Here is a 22988-nt window from a genome sequence, read left to right as displayed (position 1 = left end):
TACGTTAAGACATTTGGAAATTGCTCCCAAAGATGAACCAGACTTGTGGAAGGCTACATTTTTCCCCATGAGGTCTTGGCTGATTTCTTTTGATTTTCCCATGATGGCAAGCAAAGAGGCCTTGAAATACATCCACAGGTATACCTCCAATTGACGTCAATTTGCCTATCAGAAGCTTCTAAAGCCATGACAATTTTCTGGAATTTTCCAAGCCCATTAAAGGCACAGTCAACTTAGTGAATGTAAACTTCTGAGCCACTTGTGATAAAGTGAATTGTAATGCAGTGAATTGTAAGTGAAATAATCTTACTTGCGTCATCCACTAAGTAGATGTCCTAACCGACTTGCCAAAAACTATAGTTTGTTAACAAGAAATTAGTGGTTGAAGAGTTTATGACTCCAACCTAAGTTGGTAAACGTCCAACAAACTGTAAAACCTACTATAACTATATAGTAGTTTACCCAAGTGACTAAAATAGTGCAATATTAACTTGGTTCTAGTGTCAGGCTAGTCTAATCACGATGCTTTGGACAGAAAAGCGGCCAGTTTTTACCTGCACAGAGACGATACTAAATGGAACTCGATTTTTCTAGAAAAAGACCATGATTACTTAAGATTCTTAAATTTTACTTTAATATAAAATCACAAGTGAAGGAAACATACTTTACACACACAACACCAAGTCTGCATCTACACATTCAGCCCAATTCTGATTCCCCCCCACGAATTGGTCTTTTTTTTTTACCCATCAGACCAGCTCTGAAAAAGCGCCAATATGAAAAGATCTGATGTGATTGGTGAAAAGACCAATTAGTGAAATAAAGATCAGAATTGGGCTGCCAGAGTGTACAAGATGGATCATTTAAAGGTTAGACAGTCAAACATTGACCAAGGAAAGGGTTGTTTTCTTGAAATTATTGATACAAGATTGGGAAACCATTCTTAACATTACAGTCCTTGCATGGAATCAAGGTGCTCTCTATCTAGCATTTCTACAATAATTACTATACAGTTCATACATCACATGTATAATTAGTTAGGTCCAAGGGTATAGGACACACCCTACAAGCAGACAGTACAAAGAACAAATCTAATCTGAGGACTAGACCACAGATGCCTAACTCCTAAAAAGGCATGATGGGTTAACCATAGGCACTGTGACACTTAATCATGGCTTGTTCTATTCCTGGAGAGTAGGTAGGTAGTGTTTGGAGATTCCCATCTCACTCAAACTGCTATAACTTAACCCATCACTCATCATAATGCAGTGAAGACAGGAACTTATCCACATCCAAGTCATCAGGGAAGGAATCCATTAGTTTCTGCTGTTTCTGAGGAGAAACAAATAATAATAGAGACGCGGTCATTTTAATGTGCCTTCTCACTATACAAGCAAACAGAAAACAGTTTACATTTAATTCACGGTCATTATGTCAAATATCTACGATTGGGTAGATGCAATTACATTCAATTTTTACCCTTCGGAAAGATTAGGATACACAGCTTGAATAGAACATTTTTTATGTTTTGCACACCTCTGCTTTCTTCTTACTAATAGATGAACTGGAGAGATCTTTCTTTGCTGGCAGGCTGGCCAGGGGCTCGGGGTGCTTGCGCTTCTTGCTCTTGGCAGCTACAGTGGCCACTGTTCCAGTCCCCTCCTGGCGCAAGCTGTCTTTCAGTGGGGTGCCTGTCCTGGCGATGGCAGCTCGGGATAGGATCATCAGTGTGTGGGCTGCCATGTTGATGCTGTTTTCACTCCCTGCCTCACTGGCTGGGCTGCAGGAGGGAAGGTCCGGGGTGGCGGGAGGGACCAGGGGCCTGGGGGTGCCCTCTCCATCCCTGCCTAGCCTCTGACGTGCAGGGGTCCTGGGGCAGTCTAGAGTTTCCTGGAGACGGCCAGGGGTCAGAGGAAGAGGCAGGTCCGGACAGCCCATGCCTGGCCTCTTAGAAGGGGTGGAGGGAGGGTTTAGACCCTGGATGTCGTGGAGCATTTCAGCCGCCTGCTTGGTCAGCGGGCTGGTCTTGGAGGGGGTTTTGCTGGAGCTAGCCTGGGGAACAGGGGTTTGTGAGCCCACTGGGGCCTGGCTGAACTCTCTTGGTGCTGGTGTGGGCTGCTGCTCTCGCCTACCTCCCTCCAGCTCATTCTCCTTATTGGCAGTGACATGAGGGGGGTCCTGAGAAGATGTAATTTTCTCGGTCTGTCCCTCCCACTCCTTGGCAGGAGATTTTTCCGTAGACTCTTGTCTACTTGTGTCCTCCTTTTCTTTCCTGCTCCCTGATCTCAGTCTGTGATCAGAGGAAGAAGACCTGGAGCTCTGGGCATCCTTAGATTCTGTTCCACCATCATCCTTCTGGTCTGCTGATTGTGATCTCTTTCTGGACTCTGACTGTGAGGCATCAGTCTTACTGCTACCAGCACTCTGAAATCTACTGGTACTTGCAGTTTGACCTCTAGCATTTTGATCTGCGTCCTTCTTTGAAGGGGTCTTTTTCACAGCTTCTTTCTGATTTTGTTCAGTGGAGGATTTCTCGGTCTCTGTTCCGGTCCATGATGTTTGAGTGTTGTCTGTGCATCTTACAGTCTCTATTCTCCTTTTTGGCCTGCTGCTACCCAAGATAGCAGAATTTGCTGAGGCCAATTTAGTTCTCTCTTTCTCCAACTGTTGGACAGACGGTGATACAGGAGTAGGTGTTGCTTTGGAGGAGAAAGCAGTTTTTTTGGTCTGAGTGGCAGTTTTACTAGCAGACCCATCAAAGCAAAGCATCCTTCTATGGCTGGGGCTCAAGCCAACTGCTACCTTCTGCTGCCCTGTGCTTTCAGAGGATTGCCCCTGAACCTGCTTTGTAATCATATTCGATCCAGAAGCTCCCATTTTGTCTGAAATGCACACGCAAGCAACAACATTTGTGAACAAAACAACAGTAAACAGACAATGACATTATATATAACTGAACACTAATCCTTACCTGAGACTGTGGCGTCCTTGGGTGCCAGTTTAGGCTTGGTTTTCACTGCTACTGGCTGCTTTGCTGAAACAGGGCTAGGCATGGCTATCAACTGTAACAGACAAATGATCACTAGATGTACATGTTAGTGTAGCTAAGGTAGCCTATCAGTTAAAGAAAATGCAAATATGTAAAACAGTTTTTATTTTTCATTTATACAATGAAAAGGAGTGCTTACCTGATTAGGAACTATTGAGAACTGTCCTGCATTATTCTGCCCAACAACAGATACAGGAACCACCATGTGTTGCAGCATGGGCTGAACTGGTGAAGATATAATGAGTCTAGATCCTGGAAGGATATAAACTGGTTAGACATTTCCCTCCAGCAAAACAGCATGGCAAATTAAATGAGCGATGACTAATGGGTAATTCCACAGTAAGGGAGTTGTGTTGAGACTTAAGTATGACAAACAAAAGCTATTGATTTCAAAGTTGAACAAACCTTACAATTTCATGCACAAGTACTACTTTTAACAATTTACACAGAATAAAAAATATATATAACATTTACTGGAAGAACTGGGCAGATGCAGTTTGGTAACAGAATTTGGGGAAAAAAGAAAAGAAAAAAGTGTCCACATTTTAAATATATTAAGATTTAACAAAGACTACAGAAAGAATGATGTGTCAACTATGTAATTTATATATTTTGGCTATTGAACTAAAGTAATTGAAGTGGATTTACACCCTGTAACATAATTGCAGTAACGGAATTTCATCATAGATCCCTGATCTGTACTACACAGAAATGTGTAATTATGAATACCATTCCCTTCATGGTGATGTATCCTAAATAGGTACACAAAGGTGTAATGCCACATCCTCCTTTGCATATTTGGGTATTGTTCTCCACACTGGCTATTATTTTTAATAAGCTCTGTCCCCAAACAAGACCAAATTTGGTTGGTCCAAATCTGAACCAATAATAGAAGTCTGTTTCACAAGTTTGGACATCAAAGCACGGCACAGTAGAGCTCAGTAGAGTACAGTACTGAACTATACTCTACTTTTCCTTACTGTGCTGTGCTGTTCAAACCTGTGAACCAAACTGTGTTTTGTGACTACTATGATTTCCCATTGTCGCTGTTGGGTTCTGAGAATCTGAAATATACTTATTCATGTCACTGAGGAACTGAGGGTAATGTATAACGTTTACATTATAGCAGGTATCCTATTGAAATATTGAGTGCTTAAGGTTAGAGGGTCTACACCAGAAGTTAATGGTTATCTGTGGGAGGAAGGTATATAGTGTGTGCTTGTGTGAGAATGTTTTTGTCTAATGCAGCTGTATTGATCCTCTGGGAAGAATAAACTTGGTTAAGCTTTCATAGTGTCCGTAGAGTTTCTCTGAAAATTAGAACCAATTCAATAGCAGACATTCCGTTACAGATTTTTCAGAAAGTCTAGTTTTAATCACTGAATTCATGAACAAAATTGATATCAGTAAAAGCACGATAACTAATTGATAGGTCTACCTCCATGATCCTCCCTCTTCATGAGGAAGATAAATTAGAAAAGATCTTAAAGACGTGGGTTTTTAGTAATGAAATTTCAAGGCACAAGGCCATGTTTCTTAAATGTACAGAAAGCAGAACAATTTATCAAACTACATACAAGTCTTGATATAAGTTGGCAGGGGTCATTTCTTTAACCTTTGTGTTTTGATGTATTTCTAATAGTTATTCTGGTAGATGTTTTCTAAGACTCCTTTACATCTGTTTGACCAGAAATCAAAGCATTTGCTTATTCCTAAGTTTTAGGATGGAAAATGGTCAGAAAATTTCAACTTCATTTTGAAATGCAACTGTGAACTTCATATGTTGGTGCTCATTGGTCCTTTTACATGGAAATTACCTACAGCTTTATGAAGTACAAAATATTAAAGCTGCAATATGTAACTTTCTGGGCGACCCGACCAAATTCACATAGAAATGTGTGTTATAGATCTATCAATCTGATTGAATCCAAGTCTAAGAAGCGGTAGATCATTTATGTGCTCTATTTCTATGCTTCCCGTTCTTAAGTTTAATTTGAGTCTTACTTCCGGTTTTGTACACAAGCTTCCAATAGCTGAAAATACAATATTTTTAGTTATGGAAAATTTATTTCACAGCAGTTTAGATGGTACAATGATTCTCTCCACTATACTTGCTTGTTTTGTCACAAACTGAAATTAGGCAAACTATTAGAATTTTTGCATAGTGCATCTTTAAGTATTTAAACTCTGTCTTACCAGGGGAATAGCGGGGTGGAGTGGCCAGAGCATATGAGGTCGGGGGTACTGTCGGTACCTGTGGGGCGCCACTGGGTAACATCACCTTGTTGGATTGGTGGTTTGTGGCTGTTGTGTCTGTCACTAAGATGTAGCTGTTGGTGGATGTGGCTGAATCAAAGGGCAGCTGAATGTAGTAGCCTGGTTGTGTCAACGCAGATGACGTCCCTGCCAATGCTGCCACATCCCCTGCTTTCTCACTAAGAGGAGTCTCTGCTGGCTGGAGGACTTCTGTCCTCTGTAAACTGGTCACCGCCTGCACCGTCTCCTCCTGAGCCATGGGGGCGCCACTGAGGGCCGAGGCCTTAGCAGGTGACTTGGTGGGGGAGGAGAGGAAGATGGTGGGGATCCTGTCCCCAGTGATGCTGGACACAGCCTGGTTCAGGGCTGAGTCACAGGAGGGCTCCCCTTGCTCATCACTGATGATGATCTTCAGGGCTACAATCTTACTGGGGTCAACTTCCTTGCCTGTGGGGTCTGGGATGAAGGTTGGGGCAGCAGGAGTGGTTGATGTTTTAACTGTTGATGGGACAGCCATAGAGGGTATGGTCTGTGGTAGAGGTTGGGAAATTTCTACACTGCTGGGAGGGGTCATATTCCTGTGAGTCAGGTTAGAGGCCTGTATGGGAGCCTTGTTTGACTGATCCAGCGCTGGAATAGAATTAGACAGGCCAGGTGAAGAGTTAAGAAGTGACGCTTGGTTATCCATCACTTGTCCATCATCAACCCCCACGGGGTTCTCATTGCCCAATATGTTTTTGACAGCAGAGACCATACTGGTTTCAGATGAAGCTGCATTGCATGCTGAAACCAGATTATTTGTTCCACTCTCCTGTCTGACTGGCTCAAAGAGATCTGGGAGAGCTATATTGTGAAGGGGAGGAGTATTAAGAGGCTCATCTATATCCACGCCTGATCCATCCTGATCAAAGATGGAGCCGGAGTCAACAGTATCAGAGTCCTTGGCGGCAGAAAAGGCAGCAACAGTAAGTTTATCGATATGTGCTGACGGTTCAGTTGAGCTAGCTCCCCTTCTCGACCCTCTGGTACTGGGTCTAGGAGTTGTTGAGCTAGCTCCCCTTCTCGACCCTCTGGTACTGGGTCCAGGAGTTGTTGAGCTAGCTCCCCTTCTCGACCCTCTGGTACTGGGTCCAGGAGTTGTTGAGCTAGCTCCCTTTCTCAACCCTCTGGTACTGGGTCCAGGAGTTGTTGAGCTAGCTCCCCTTCTCGACCCTCTGGTACTGGGTCCAGGAGTTGCATTTGAAGTGCTTGAAACATGAGGTGCAGATTTCCTTGTTTTCTTACTCCTGGGCTCTTGACTAGACTTTGTCGCTCTAGTTGTTGTTTCTTGCCCTTGTGTCGAATTTTCAGGCCCAGTGCCTGAGAAATGAGAGAGAAATCCCATTGTCAGAAAGAGGTTTCTGATGAAGCAGCAATATTGTTTAGTATATGATTCCATCAGATCATGAGGACTTTGTCCATACCTGAATCTCCAGTCTCAGGAGAGCCATCAATACATCTAGTCTCAGTCTCACCATTCTCTGTGGTGGTATTGCTCACATTCCCAGCTCCTTGTTCAGTATCCTCACTGGTTTTGTTTTTGCCTTAATGCAAAGAATCAAGAGATTTAGTGGAAGAATGTGATTTTATATAATCTTAGTCAAACATTAAATCAACAGGCCCACTTCATGCATTGGAGCAACAAAATCCTGCACATGATTAAATCGTCAGCAAAGTTGAAAATGTTTACCGTAATCAAAGAGGTCAAAGAGAGCCTGGAAGGCTGGGTCGGACTCTGTCTGCTCCAAGATGTCTTGTATAACATCATTAGACATATGGATTTCCCCCTGCACAGAGTAAATGTCAGGAGAAAGCACATATCCACACTATGCACTAAAGACTGACAATGTTCCCTTTGGTCAAGTGGATAAATTAGGAATAGCAAGTCTGTGAGAACATGACATTACCTGCAGGCCCAGAATTTCATCTATGGACTGGTCAGGCTCCATGGTGCTGCATGATGCCTTTAAAGCCTGTGGACTGCCATCACTACAAGTAGAGAGAAAGAAACACATGTACAGGTAAGAAATATCTACTCAACAGCCAAATGTAATTTAGTCAGTACTGTTCAAATGTTACAAAAGAAGATGTACTTTAATTATTACCTTGCTAGGATTTTGTTGATGTTTTCAGCAAGCTTCTCTTGTAAGGACTTGTCATTTAGAATCCTCTCTCTTGCATTTTGTATCACCATTTGCTGCAAAGATAAACAATTCAATGAATCAACAGGTTAGGAGTTTTCAAATGCAACATATTTATAGAAAAACAGAGTATTCACTTTGTTTTGTACTCACAGGGAAATTCTCTGTGACTGTCTCTTCACTCTGGGGCTCAGCTGTCAGGCTACTGGCCACCACGTTGGTTCTTCCAGTCCCACCAGATCCACTGAATCCCCCACCTCTCCTCCTGGGGGAGTCACTGGGAAGATTACTCGTCATAACGCAATCTACTAGGGATGGGCATCTTTCATTTTCAAGATGATTCGATACGCATCTAGATACATGGGCTTCAAAACATTACAGGAAAAATAAGTTTTATTCTGAAACTAGTTGGTGCAATTCGGTTTGATTCGATACACTAACATTTCTTGCAGAAACACATTCAAATTCTGCTGCTGATGGGAGCTCATGAGCTGGGCCGCTGACTTCGGTGTGTGTGGTGTGTAAATTATGCATGTCTATGGTGTATGTACTATGTAGGCACCTGAGCTGAATCATAAAGGAGGCTTCTACCATCCCACGATTGGGGCGGGGCAGGGGGCAGCAATGTAGCCTGTTTTCATGTCTCAGTCACCCACTAATTAAATTGTAATTTAATAATGTATCAATATTTATCATTTACAAACTAGCTATGACATAGCCAATGAATATATAGCAACAACTTAAAATTTCACCCCCCATCTTAAAATCAAATGGTTTTGAATTATCTTCTTTCGCATCGGCCATGTAGTCCGTCTCGCAAAAGTGATTGCTGTCCTCATTATGAAATTATCAACTTTACTCTGTATATCGGGGCGACAGGTAGCCTAGCGGTTATAGCATTGGGCCACTAACCAAAAGGTTGCTGGTTTGAATACCTGAGCCGACAAGGTAATTAAAAAAAAAAAAAAGTATCTGTCAATGTGCCCTTGACCACAATTTGCTCCAGGAGCACTGTACTATTTTTTTTAATGACAATATACACTGACTGTTTGAAGCAAAACTACCCAAACTATTGCTGATGGTAAAACTGAACAATCCAAATCAAATCCATTCAGCAGATATAGCCAGATGAGAGTTGCGTCTCTGGTAGCTAAAAAAAAAAAAATTCAACAGTGCATAGATAACAATAACCTAGCAAATTACATAGGTTGTCACTCAACCAATAAAGCCTAATATCACACAAGCCATTGTAGTATTTGAATGCTGAAGGTGCACGATGCTGGGCACAGTGCGCAGTTTGACTAGGCTATTGATATTGCCTGGGGTTGTTCGGCATTCAAAATGGCTTGTAGATCAATGACTGACAACACAGTTAGTGCCTTCACAAAATAGTCATACCTCTTGACTTATTCCACATTTTGTTGTGTTACAGCCTGAATTCAAAATTGATTACATTAAATGTTCCTATCAGTCATTTACACACAATATTCCACAATGACAAAGTGAAACAATGTTTATAGAAATGTTTTCTAATTTATTGAAAATTAAATCCAGAATCATTCATTTACATAAGTATTCACATCCCTTTGCTATGACACTCCAAATTGAGCTCAGAGGAACATCCAATTTCCTTTGATCATCCTCGAGATGTCACTACAACTTGATTGGAGTCCACTTGTGGACAATTCAATTGTTTAGGCATGATTTAGAAAGAAAGACCTGTCTAGATAAGGTCCCAGAGTCCATGTCAGAGCAGAAACTATACCATGAAGTCCAAGGAACTGTCAGTAGATTTCCGAGATATATTCCTCATCACAATTCTATCAGAGGAAGGGTATAAAGCAATTTCAAGAATGTTGAAAGTTTTCAAGAGCAGTGGTCTCAATCATTGGGAAATGGATAAAATATGGAACTACGCAGACTCTACCTCAGACTGGGGGCGAAGATTTACGTTCAGGACAATGACCCCAAGCATACAGCAAAAGCAATGCGGGAATGGCTTCAGAACAAGAATGTGAAAGTCCCCGAGTCGCCCAGCCTAAGCCCAGACTTGAATCCCATTGAAAATCTGTGGAAAGACTTGAAGATTGCTGTTCAACACCATGCCCCATCTAACTTAAGATCTTGAGAAAATCTGCAGGAAAGCACAGGAGAAAATCCCCCAATCCAGATGTCCAAAGCTGATACAGACCTACCCAAGACAACTCAAAAATGTAATGGCCGCCAAAGATTGACTCAGGGGTGTGAATACTTTTGTAAATGAGCTCGATGTATTCTATTTTCAGTCAATTTGAAAACATGTTTTCACTTTGTCATTATAGGGCATTGTGTATTCATGGGTGAGACAAACAATTTTGCTCCATTTTTAATTCAGGCTGTAACAACAAAGAGGTGGAATAAGTCAAGGGGTTTGAATACTTTCTGAAGGCACTGTAACTGTGTTGAGAGTCATTGATCTACAAGGAGAGGATGCATTAGTTGTCAACAAAGATAAGAGGTATTTCCCAAAGTTAGAAACAATGTAATTTGAGCAACAAAAAAAAAAAAGTGTGAACCGCCAATTCGTAATGTTTAAATACATTTTCTGACCGATGCATGCTATATTTGGCTTATTTGGGGTCCACGGACTGATACAGCTTTATCTTTAAACATTTTAATAATGGACCAATGTGTATAGTTGAATCGATACACCACTAGAATCTACACACGGGTAAGAACTTTTAAGAACCTACAAATGGATGACAATGACTATCTCACCATTTCCGACGCCCTGGGGATAATGGTCCTGGTGTTAACCGGTTGTCTGGAACCATTATTTGCAAAGGTGACTCTCCTGTAATAAAAAAAAACAAATGTTGATTATTCAATTAAGCTTTATTGACAACTTTTCCTACAAGTTGTTATTAATGTCCATAATATTTACAGTAATCGATGGTCAAAATGAGATGTGATAGACATACATATTTAACAACCTTCCCCAGTACACTGCTGCTCATGGACGTGTTTACTTACGGTTCACATTGATGAGTAGACGTCCTCCATCTTGGATCTGGGGCGATGTGCTGCAGATGGGGGAGGGTCTGGTCAGCTGGGAGCTGTAGCAGACTGGGGTTGAGTGTCCCAATATGCTCTGAGGGGTATCGAGGGGGCTGGAAAAGCCCTGTGCCAACAGAGGGGCTGACGATGACAGAAACGCAGAGCTGGGGGACTGCGTTGATGACAAGGCTTTCTGTCGCCCCCTCATGTTCACGATCCCATTACGTGTGCGGACTGCAGAGGAAATAGGTTTATGAATCACATCATACAGCAGGGTTCCCCAATAGGCGGCCAGTGGGTGAATTAATTCGGCCCAGCATGTTTTCTGAGCAGAAAATATATAATTGCTTGGACATAAAAGATTGTAAAGTCAACAGGAAATGTGTATTCCCACACATAAATAAGGAGGAATATTGGATCGTATACCAATGTAATGAAGATTGAAAATTATTACGTTTTTCTCAAATACCTGGTTTAGGATTCTTACGGTCAATTTGCAGTGTACACAACAATGAGCTTTTTGTGTGATGATAACCATTTAACTTCCAAGAATATTTAATAAAGCACTTACGTCTTTGATTCTGGCTAACAGCTGGGGAGTTCTGCATACACCTAAGGAAAGAAAGGAGTTGAATTGAAGACGCCAGTAAGTGCACTATGACTGAGTGACATCATCAAACAGCAATCTGTTGGTGAGTTTCTTACTTTATTTGATTGAGTGTGAAATCAAGCTTTTTCCACAATGATGTCATCATGACAGGTATCTGAGTCTCTTCACTGGTCTCTAAGCAGAAATAGCAGGGGGGAGGGGGGGTGACAACCAATAATACAATACATACACGTGAAAGTCCTGTACTCATTTACTGAAAGTGGTAGAGGTCAGAAGTTACGCTTACCTTTAGCTTTGACAGCAACATATTCATTCAAAATGGTTGTCAGGTTTTTCCCGAAGAGAGACTGCAATGGGAGTACACATGGATTAGCTACCTGGCTAAGTAATCCACTAAAGAATTTACTGTATGTAGCTAGATATTGTAATTACAATGACAGAGTTGAACACAACTATATGTAGTCTGAACTGACAACAAACTTACAAACACACAAGCAGGAATAGTTCCATCATCTGAGCTGTGTTCTGCGTACTCCTTCAAATTGGGGCTTTCGCGAATGAATGCCTGGCTTGTATTACACAGTCCCTCTTGTTGCAGGTATCCTGTAAAAACAGTGTACAAGAGAGAAGCTGAATTGGAAGCTCAGCTTGTCAAAATCATCTAGATTTTTGCTTACTACAGTGCAGCTCTCCTTGCAATATCATCAGCAGGATCTTACAGATAGCAATCTAACATTAGTTAGCTTCATGCTACTGCCATAGCTCGCTATCTTTCAGTTGTTAGGTTAGCTAGCAACACAAACAGGACCCAGTTTGATTTACCTAAAACGAGACGCGCCATGTCAGACGGAAGCAACATGGTTGCAATGTCGAATTATTGCAACAATTGCAAATTACATTCTCTGTCAAATCAGGTAAGAATACATTTAATCTCGAATAAATCAAGTACATTTGTCAAAACATCCAGTGTGTTGTGTAAGCAACATCCTACGAGTTGTGAAAAGGCGGGGAACTCGAGCACATGTAACCCGGAATTTCCATAATATTTAGCAGATGTGCATTATGGGAAATTGTGTTTAAATGGTGAGTGTCCACTTTCAGTTTTTTAGTAAATTTCAAGTTACTTCCACGAAGTTACATATAAGCTGATGTCAGTTTGTCATTGGAGTTTGTTTTGCTGATTATTATTATAGTCAATGGACTCACTTTTGCCACCGCCAGAAAAACTAGACACTCGTGCGGTTTCTCTGTGACCCGGTTGTGATATATTTTTCAACCGTGGAGGGGGGGGGGGGCGTGGTTTTGCAGCGTGCTCACGTCAACATCCCTTCTGTCTTTGGTGGAAGTTTCACTTTAAACATTAAGGTATGAAATAACCGAGCATCAATATAAAATGTGATGGGTTTTACATGTGACTCTTTTAAAATTGATTATTTTGATGTTATGTGTGAATTCAATACCATGCTTGCTATTATTGCAAGCTAACTGCAGCAGCGTTAGCTTGCTAGTTAGCTAGCTAGCTATTTTTCATCAACCAGGAGTATTCATTGTGAATTAGTATGATTTGTTATGAAGCTAGGCTTGCTACACTCTTTCCAAAGTGATGAAATTGTTGACACTTTTGTTTGACCAATGTATCATGTCTGTTTAATTTGTCAAACTTGTCATCAACATCATACTTCATACATGTCATTATCATTTGTTTTTAGAGATGCATGCCCCCCCCCAAATCTGTTGATGGAACCTGATACACGACCCTAGAGCATCATGAGCTTGGTCCTTCACGAGCTGCTTGTCTGCTGCAGAGGTTTAGAGAATGACAAAGCAACGGAGAGAAAGGTAATTTATTTCACTCATAAAATCAGTGCATTGAATCAATAGGCCTATTTCAACGTCTGTACATGGAACATTCTGTTCTTGTATCCAGAAAGAGGCTGATCGCTTCAGACAGCTCATCCGGTCTCCTGACACAGTGAAGGAGCTGGATCACATTTCTGGAACCAGAGCTGCTAAAAGTTCCAAGCAGCTCACCTGGAATGCAGTCTTCAGGTACTATTGCTTCCTACAATGTGTATTACACAATTCCCACTATTAGGGGACTAATAGGCTGACCACACCGCTCACGCACGCGACGTGAGCATTGCAAAATCAATGTAGAAATTCATGTTATTCAATTATTGCACCCACACTGTACGCGCGCGTCTGCTTTGCCAAGGGCTAAAATAGAAATCAGTTCTATTTCTGACGCAGATCGCACTGCAAGTCCTGCCTCTCCCATCTCTTCATTGGTTTATAGAAGCAGGTACCCACGTGCCATCTCCTCATTGGTTATACCCACATGGGTGATTGAAAGACTAACTGTTTTGCCGGTCATCGTGGTAATACTATGAAAGTTTATATGCCAATAACCATATAAGTTCAACGATTGAAAAGCCTGGGAGGAGGAGAGATAACTAGAAATGATTCGGTTGACTGTTTTATGTGTGGATTAATTGTGCATTTCAGGTAAAATAACAACTCAATGTTTATATCCCAGGACAAATTAGCTAGCAACAGCTAGCTAGCTAAATAGGACAAAATAGCTAGCAAGTGCAAGCTAACTAGCTAAATTGCCATAAATGTTTAATGCTTTTTGACCTGTCCAAATTAATGTAATTGGTTCAATGTTTGTTTTGATATTTTAACCTGCGTGTCGTGATCGCGTTTGATGTAGGGGGACAAAATATATTTATGCACGATAGTGCATGATGGCACACGCGCACAGCCGGTTTGGGTTCCGTGTAAGGTGTAGCCAGGCTACTATTTTTTTGAGTAAGTCCATCGCTTTGAGTTCTCACTGTTTGCGTTCTCACTGTTTGCGTTCTCACTGCCTTTCTTTCAGGTTTCTGCAGAAGTATCTGCAGAAAGAGACTGAGCTGCTCCAGTCAGGGAAAGCCAACGTGTCAGCCACCACACAGGCCAACCGTCAGAAGAAGATGCAGGAGATCAGCAGCCTGGTCAAATACTTCATCCGCTGTGCCAACAAGAGTAAGGGTTTGGAGAATCATATACCAGATAAGATCATAGACCTATAGAGCCTAATGTCCATGTAACAGTACTCTTATTGCGTTGTGTACAATCATTGACACGGACTCCAACTTGTAGCACTAGGTCTTGGAGATGTATTCTGATACACTGCATCTTGTGTGATGATCTAATAATATTTACCAAAAATGGATACAAAAAATATATATTTTGACCATCTAATAGATGAAACTAAAAGGTAAAGCTGCGTATACAGAAGATGCAGACCCTGCTTTAAAACAGTCACTAAATATTCCAGTTGTTATACTATTCTCCATGAGAATTAGAGTGAAAAGTGATTGATCAATATCCCTCATAGGTAAAAATGTATGTTACATGTTAATTACACTCAACTACTTTAAAACAACCACATAATAAAAGGAACCACCATAAGAGACTTTATCATATTCGTCACATTACCATCTTGTAAACCTCTAATCATGGTCACAATGTCAAAACAAATAAAAGATGTCAATACCATTGACCCTCTGTATTCACATATTAACCTTCAAGAGCTAACTTTCTGCTGATTCATAATCTCAGTCAGTCTTAACACTGGTATAAATAATCTTCCTACCTAATACGTACCTTAAACTGCATAAAGAGTGACAGTGTTGTGTACTGTTGCAATAGTGGGTCTGTCAACACAGTCAGTGCGTAACTGATCAGGTAAGGAATGGTCCGAGTTTGGTAGGTCAGTACGGATATTGTAAGCAGACTGGTCAATTAGCTCACTCACTACACTGTTATGGTCTGGATCAAATTCCTGAAGACTCTCTGATCAAGGCAGATCTTCCAGCTGCAGTACATCTTCCATAGAATCCAAAGGTGGAATGTCCTGAGCATCCAAGGATCGCACATCACCCTCCAAGCTTGGGTCACCTGTTCCTTCAGAAGGCAACTCCGACATCCACACTTTTGTTCTCTCCTCAGCATCCTCATCACCACGGCAGTTCCATGGCAGCTGAGACCACAAAGCGGTCCTCAGACTCTGTTAATCTAGACATCTGTTCCATCATCAACCGCAGCATGGTGAAGAGGAAGAAAGTTGACTAGCATTATCAGGTTGCGATATACCATATTCTCCTGTCCAGTGGAGCTGTTCTGAATATTAAAGGTGTAACTGTCAGCATTCAATCCAGTGACAAGATAGACAGTATCCTCCCAAAGGTCAGCGAGCTTCTGCTTTCTGCGCTCCCCCTTGTTAGCCAGCAACACTCGATCACCAATCTCCACGGGTGCTCCTCTGACTCTTCTGTCGTACATGCCTCTTCAACTGCTTAGCTGCAGACGCCTGTACTGTATTCATGACTTCTTTCAGATATCTCCTCAAGGGCTGAACAAACTGGTCATAGCCGACAACTTCTGGGTTCTCTGACAGAGCCAAAGACAATCAACAGGCAGTCTTGGTGTCCTCCCAAAAATGAACAGTAAAGGGACAAAGCCTGTGGTCTCGTACAATTTGTACGCAAACGTAAGGGACTTAATATAATAATAATAATATATGCCATTTAGCTGACGCTTTTATCCAAAGCGACTTACAGTCATGTGTGCATACATTCTACGTATGGGTGGTCCCGGGAATCGAACCCACTACCCTGGCGTTACAAGCGCCATGCTCTACCAACTGAGCCACAGAAGGACCACTTCAGCGCCCGAGGCCATCTGTGCTTTGCTCTCGTTGGCAGGGCCCGGATCAAGTTTCCCAACATCCTATTCATCCTTTCGCAAGACCCGTTCCCCATTGGATGGTACGGTGTGGTGTGAGACTTCTGAACACCTGCAACCCTCAAGAGTTCTGCTATTAAAGCACTCTAAATTGGCTCCTTGATCCGAGTGTATACGGCGAGGCACCCCGTAGACACAGAAATACTTGTTCCACAACCGATAAGCAACAGACTTAGCAAACTGGTTCAGACAAAATAAGGAATTAGACAACTTTGTAAAGTGGCCAGTAACTACACATCCAGGGACTTGTTTGAAGAATTTTCTGCAGACCAAAAGTCGATGCACACTAGTTTGAGAGGCTCAGTTGTTATTATGCTCTCCAGAGGAGCTCTGACTTCCGGATCAGGAGTTTTGCTCACGATGCAACTCCTGCAGCACAACATATTCCTTTACCTCCCTCTCCAGGCCATGCCAGAAGAACGTCTGTCTTGTCAGGTAGACTGTTCTCTGTTGTCACTGGTGGCCAGCTTCATCATGGTCACCCTTCGACACCATCGCTTTCATGGAGGCTGGAACCACATACAGATACATTTGTCTTTGTAACCACATTCTTCGAAACACGATACAGTACACCCATCTTCATGGTCAACTTGTCCCAACTTCTGAGAAGACACAAAACCTCAACACTCATGGGCACGGTCTCTCCAGGATGGTCTTCTCCCCCTCTCCACAAAGATCACTCTGCTCATCACGCTGCTACTCATCAGTAGATTGTATGGCAGGACATTGACATTTGTCTGCTCCGATGGCATTACAGCCTGCGGAAGCTGTGGCAACAGCAGTGCATGTGAGCCCACATCACCATCCCAGCACCTGTGTGAATGAAGAACCGCAGCAACTTCTTGTCTTGATAAAGCACCAGATGGGGGGGTCAACAGTAGCCTGGCAGCTAATAACCACCTCGTTGGTGTCAGAGGCTTTGTCAAAGGAGTGGTTTGACCAGCGAAACACACCTTGCACTCTGTCTGTGCGCACAGCGTTAGCTTCAGCCAGTAAGGTCTCGTACCGAATCCTTGTCAGTCTATGGAGTGCGTATGAAGAGCTCTCTGCTCAAAGCATCTGCAACAACACTTTTTGGCCCAGGGATGTCAAACTCATACGGTGCCAGCTTGGCGACCTATCTCTGTTCACAAGCATTGAGCTTTGCTTTGGTCAGGATGTATGTCAAGGGATTATTATCCGTCAATACAGCGAACTGCTGACTCCGTAACCAGTGGAGGAACTTGTCACAGAACTTGAGCCTGTGCGCAGGATACCTTGACTACACATAACTGAGGGTCTTGCTCGCAAAGGCTATAGGTTTCGCTGTAGCTTGTTGTTCCTGTACCTGGGACAGCACAGCGCCTAAGCTGTTGCTGAGAGTACAAAGTGTTTGTCGAAGTTTGCTTGCTTTAGCTGTAATAAGGCCTGTCTGCATTCTGCTGTCCAGTCGGCAGCAGTCAACTTCCTGACATGTGAGTGTCACTTCTTTTTCCAGCGTGGAGCCTTGTATCCAGTTGTCCATCCAAAGAGAGGCTTTGTGATGGTCGAGCAACCATCAATGAACTGTTGGTAAAACACCACTGTCCCAATGAATGACCTCAATGTCAGTGCCATCTTACATCAGAACAGCTTCTGTCACTCCTGTAATGGTCCTCGCCTTCTCAGGGTCTGTAGCTACACCATCCGCACTAATGATATGCCCCAGAAACTTCACAGACCTCTGTATAAAGTGACACTGTTTTGGCGCCAACTTCAGGTTCTGAGTCTTGAGACGCTCAAAAAACATTTCCAGGCGTTGTATTGCCAGATCTTCATTGGACGCATAGACCAAGACATCATCAAGGTAACACTGCAGGCCAAAAAAGTTATGATCCTCAAAGATGTTTAGTATCATCCTCATAAAGGTTGCAGGACTATTACATAACCCATGTGGCATGCGGTTGTATTCATACAATCCAAATGGCGACGTAAAAGCTGTGAATCTCCGGTCATCCTCATGCACATCCACATTGTAGTAGCCATTGTCGAGAAAAGGGCATTTCCACCTAAAGCAGCCAGTGAGTCAGCCTGGTGAGGGAGTGGGTGGGCATCTTTGATGGTGCGTGCATTGATCAGATGAAAATCAGCACAGAGTCTCAGGTCTCCAGACTTCTTCCAGACAAGGACATGGGGGAGGCGAACTCACTACTGGACTTCCTTATGATTTCACGTTATTCCATCTCATTCAACGCTTGCTTAAGCTTCTCATAATGATTTGGTGAATGGTATGGCATCCGAAAGGGTTTCTCACCACTCAGTCGACTGCGATAAAAACATCCGGTAGCTTTTCCACAATCCAACTTGTGCCTGGAAAAGATGGACTGGTACTCAGTTATGAGCTGGATGAGTTTCTTCTTACCAGCAGAAGACACTTGACAGGAGTCAACGTCAATATCAGTCAAACCTAAGTCACGTAAGACCCCAGGACTGTTTGAACTGTCAGGTCCGTCAGTATCATCAACTCGGTTGGAACCGTCATCAGGCAGAGTCAAATCATCTTAGCAGTCAGTGAGTATGTCAGCCATTCTCTGCACGTGGTGCTGTAAAGCTGCTGGTGAATCATCATTCACACAGTCAAAAGTCCTCTAGATCCATGTAAGGAAAGACATTGGATAAACTGGTGTTTTGTTTCAATGTCTTCTGAGAAGGCTTTATCACTTTAACAGGGAGCCACCCATCCCCCCGCAACATATCTACCATCCTCCCTACCAGGATTGACCTTGGTGTTGACCTTGAACTGCTGGGCTCAATGAGAACAGCACTGCCAGCTGATAGATTCTGAGTTTCGTGGTCTGCCTAAGACTTAAGTGTTCCTGCATAGGCTCTAGAGTCACAGCCCCTTTCAGTCTCAAAGTTCCAACTTTGTCAGGTACTTCACTGTCTCTCCATCTCTCCACATAACCATTATGTTGATTAGCTTGCTCTCCTCACACCCGTCACACACAGGAGTATGAACCCTCTTCCAGAAGTCTCCATTAGTCTTCAGGTGGCGAATTAAGTGCTTTAGGAGATTTCTGCCCAAGATGAGGTCATCACTCTGGCCCTCAACCACCAGTGTAGACACAGCAAAACTACAGGCGTACATCTCCAGCTCACATACTCCCAAAGGCCTCATCTTCGTCCCACCATAACCAACCAAAGCTACCTCTATAGTACTCAATGATGGAGTTTAACATGCAAGTCTACTAGTTTTCCGTGAGCTGAGCCGTGATTACTGTAGGGACTCCATCAGCTGTGCTCAGGGCGCGTGGCAAGCTACATGACAAAGAAAGCAGAGGTGATTGGCCCTGCAGTGAAAGTATCATGTCCAGCATCCCCGCACACTTCACATGTCCCATTAGACCTCAATTTTTTCCTATTCCCTTTTTGAAACTAACGGTGAGACTGTTGTGGCCTCTGCTCCAGCACACGCTCCAGCATTGCAAGGGTACATTCCATCGGCTCAGAGCCCTGGGCACTGAGTCCTGAGTAGCCTGGTCTGGGGAAGGCACCGCATTTGGGGATTCCATGTGGAGCCCCACAACAGGCATGGTGAGCGGCCTGACAGCACCAACTTCCTGCTTCATTGTTACGATGGCTGGGGTCACCTTAGATAAGTGAGAGTACCTCCACTCCCTTCTGTATTCATCCAACCTTTCATGAACATCTTCAGCGGTCCACTGCTGTAATGGCTTGCACTTAAAGATAAGCGACAGTTCAGCGTTAGGGCAATGTCTGAGGAACATGACTGTGAGCTCACAAGATGGGTCTTCAACACTTTTCTTATGTCTTTTTAGACAATCTTCAGCAACCTCCATAGCCCTGTTTAGTCTGAGCCAATAGTCGAATGGTTCATCAGTCAGTGGTAATGTGGCATAAAAGTCAGCGAAGGGCATGCTTGATATAGAAGTGTCACTAAAATGTTGTTTCAGTAAATGCCCAAGATGGGACTTTGTCCTTTTATATTAATCAACAGAGGGATTGCTGCGTATGCCCACTTTAACAACATTGCGGGCCCTTCTCATAAGCCTATGCATAACCTCATCTGCTTGGTCCACCACAGATACGCCCCTCTTACGCATGTAAACCATGACCATATCCTGCCACTCATGCACTGTGCACTTTTCAGAGCCATCCACCCTAAAGTACACCGGCTCCTTGATAGACTTCAATACCAGGTTTAAGGCCCAACACATCCATAACCCTAGAGCTACATGCATTCCCCATAACATTGTCCCCAACATGTCCAACAATTGTCTTTGATTCCAAACAGGAGGAAATGTTTTCCCCAATGGAATGACCAATCTGCTGTACAATGTCTGCTATGAAATCCATGGAGATCTCATAGCTCCCTGTATTTGGCAAACCTTTTTCATTCACATCCCTGTTCGTTTCCCTGTTGAAAGTATCATCGAAACCTCCAAAACTCTCCTGTTTAGGCATGTGTGTAGAAGCAACCAGAATTCTAGCTGAATTCTGACAGATTAAATGTCAGGATACCCCTACCTCTCCCAACACCTCACCTTCAATCTTAATAATGGGAAATCAACACACTAAAACAAAAATGCAAAACATTTTAAAATAAAATAAATAAAACACACCTCAAAATGTAACATTTACACTGGTAAAAACCCAGCCTAGTTATACCAGATATAGTTATCGTTTATCCGTGAAAAGAAAGTTCCAATCAATATAGAAAGTCTCAATAAGAGAAATCACCAACTTTAGTAATAAAAAAATGACACACAAGCACCCTCTTGTGGCGAAACGCGATATCGCCATAAACTGCACTAGCAAAGTCTTACGTGATTCTCCAAGGGCAACCTGAGATGGAAATCCAGCGAAGGATGATCCGATCCAGAAGAATGGTGCTTGTTCACTGGGGAACGTAGTTACCAGAATAATACAACGATTACAATACACAATGTAATATTTTCAACAATGTACCTGATAAGTAGCACAAAATTGCACGTCATGCAATGCACTATTCAATCTGCACTCAAGAACTGTACGAAATACACAAAACCCCCACACCAGACACTTTAAGTTGCTAGCTGGAATTCTCTACAACAAAATGCACCAAAAACGCTTAATCTTGTGTGATGTACAAATAAATGGTACATTCAAATCATCACTTGGGAGTATAAAAATCACTTTTGATGTGTGATTTGCAACCAACAACCTAATGCTGGTTTGGTGCTTGTTCACTGGGACGATTCTAACTTAAACGTCCTCCCTCAAGCAAGTCACACAAACCAGCCAATAAGATGCCATGTTGAGTAGGTGAAGGCAAGACAAAACTAAAACTAATTGGCTTAACAATAAAGTGGCAAGGGGAATCACCAATATGTGTCTGAAATGGCTCACTATTCTTTATATAGTGCACTACTTTTGACCAGGGCCTGTAGGGATCTGATGAAAAGTAGTTCCATTTTGGAGGTACTGACTTCATTGTAGTCCCTCTGGGTACTTTAACCCTCCACTTTTCTCCCTACAGGAGGGCCTCGGCTGAATTGTGGCGAGCTCCTGAATCATGTGATGGAGGTGCTGCGGAGCTCATTCAGCTGCTTGGCCTATGGGGAGGACTACAGCAGCATCCTGCTCAAGAACATCCTGTCTGTCCGCAAGTACTGGTGTGACATCACCCAGCAGCAGTGGCACAGTCAGTGGTTTTTATTGTTCCTCTCTCACTACAGCAGAGACTTTAATTGTTTTTTAATGTAACTTTAATTGTTTTTTAATGTAACAGTTAAGATCAAATTCTTATTTCCAATGATGGCCAACCAGGGAACAGTGGGTAACTGCCTTGTTCAGGGGCAAAATGACATATTTTTACCTTGTCAGATTTTTTACCTTGAGCTAACTGCAGAAATCTGCCGTCAGGTGATGAAGCTAACCTTTCGGCCCAACACTAACCACTATGCTACCTGCCACCCCTGTTGAATGTAATCTATGAATGTTAGGGGGAAGTAATTGGTGATGTTTTAGAGTAATTGCAGCTAGTAATAGAACATACAAACACAATGTAAATGCTTGATTGAGGTCATGGGTCCGCAATGCAATATATTGTCCAGATTTGGATTTCATTCTTGTGAGTTTCTAAACAATTAATTCTCTAATATTCATCTAGATTTGCTGGATCTGTATTGTGGCCTTTTCACTGGTTCCTCCAAGGCCATAAATCGTGTGCTTGTGAGCAGGATCATCCACACTGCAGTCCAGGGCTGCTGTCTGCAGACTGAGGGCTTCAGCCATACACTCTTCAGCTTCTTCTCCAGAGCACTGCTCAATGCCAGGTACGATGACAATAACTGCGAGAGGTGACCTGTATCATGCAAAGGAGTTGCTACTTGCCACAGTCATTTTCCAGTAGTTATGCGCCTCAGAGACTGTGGGTGTAAGTTGTCTAATGTGTAAACCTACTAAACTGAACTCTTAGAAATGGAGTCTACAGCAGTGGGGGCTGGTGGGAGGAGCTATAGGAGGACGGGCTCATTGTAATGGCTGGAATTTAATACATGGAACGGCGTCAAACATGTGGTTTCCATTATATGTTTGATACTGTTCCATTGATTCCATTCCAGCCATTACAATGAGCCTGTCCTCCTATAGCTCCCCCCACCAGCCTCCTCTGGTCTACAGTGAGACCTCCCGTCAAGAGACTTCATCCATTACACTGCATGTGATATGTTCTCTCCAGGCAGGAGAGACACTTGGCAGTGGTGGAGCACTTGGTCTCTGCTCTGAACGTCTTCCTGAGGTCTGCTGCCATGAACTGCCGTATGAGGGTGTGTCGGCTGGGTGAGGAGCTCCTGCCCTCTGTGCTCTATGTGTGGACACAGATGAGGCCCAGCACCACTCTCAAAGAGGAGATAGTAGAGTTCTTCAACCTGCAGCTCTGTGTACATCATCCCAAAGGATCAAAGACACAAGACACAGGTATGGCTGGAATTTTGTGGACAGACTGAAAACTGAAAAAACACTAATGTCTTTATGAATCTGTTTCGATGTTGAACGATGAAAAGTGGTGGAACAACAGACAAGTGTGAAGTGTTTTCATCACGGA

General features: G+C 42.9%; 2 protein-coding genes across 17 annotated transcripts in view; one reads left to right on the top strand and one right to left on the bottom strand.

Annotated features, from left to right (window-relative positions):
- Positions 1-629: 629 nt before the first annotated feature.
- LOC118402688 (protein NPAT-like) lies at positions 630-12160 on the bottom strand. 2 transcript variants are annotated; one of them, XM_035800898.2, is made up of 17 exons: positions 11954-12160; positions 11616-11734; positions 11418-11478; positions 11227-11305; positions 11093-11133; positions 10498-10755; positions 10243-10318; positions 7639-7762; positions 7450-7541; positions 7252-7333; positions 7035-7131; positions 6769-6888; positions 5246-6664; positions 3189-3301; positions 2972-3062; positions 1537-2882; positions 630-1332 (listed from the first exon to the last, which is right to left on the bottom strand). In XM_035800898.2, exons 1-17 carry the CDS (start codon positions 11988-11990, stop codon positions 1252-1254), a joined length of 4236 nt encoding a protein of 1411 aa, XP_035656791.1. In that variant the 5' UTR covers positions 11991-12160; the 3' UTR covers positions 630-1251. The 2 variants fall into 2 exon arrangements, with proteins under 2 accessions (XP_035656791.1, XP_035656869.1); XM_035800976.2 differs by having other exon boundaries at positions 631-1332; positions 7639-7750.
- Positions 12161-12398: 238 nt separating this feature from the next.
- The window catches only part of atm (ATM serine/threonine kinase), a 52414-nt gene continuing 41824 nt past the window's right edge, over positions 12399-22988 (top strand). For all 15 annotated transcript variants that reach the window (XM_052519565.1, XM_052519558.1, XM_052519557.1 and 12 more), the window contains exons 1-7: positions 12399-12496; positions 12841-12970; positions 13059-13180; positions 14013-14158; positions 21420-21584; positions 22053-22218; positions 22623-22861. In XM_052519565.1, coding sequence (XP_052375525.1) covers positions 12899-12970; positions 13059-13180; positions 14013-14158; positions 21420-21584; positions 22053-22218; positions 22623-22861 — 910 coding nt within the window. In that variant the 5' untranslated portion in view covers positions 12399-12496; positions 12841-12898. The remainder of the gene's footprint in view (positions 12497-12840; positions 12971-13058; positions 13181-14012; positions 14159-21419; positions 21585-22052; positions 22219-22622; positions 22862-22988) is intronic.

The sequence above is a fragment of the Oncorhynchus keta genome, chromosome 1 (assembly GCF_023373465.1).
Source record: "Oncorhynchus keta strain PuntledgeMale-10-30-2019 chromosome 1, Oket_V2, whole genome shotgun sequence".
NCBI classification, from domain to species: Eukaryota; Metazoa; Chordata; class Actinopteri; order Salmoniformes; family Salmonidae; genus Oncorhynchus; species Oncorhynchus keta.
The sequence above is the reverse complement of the archived record's forward strand: the minus strand, read 5'-3'. Positions and strand labels throughout refer to the sequence as shown.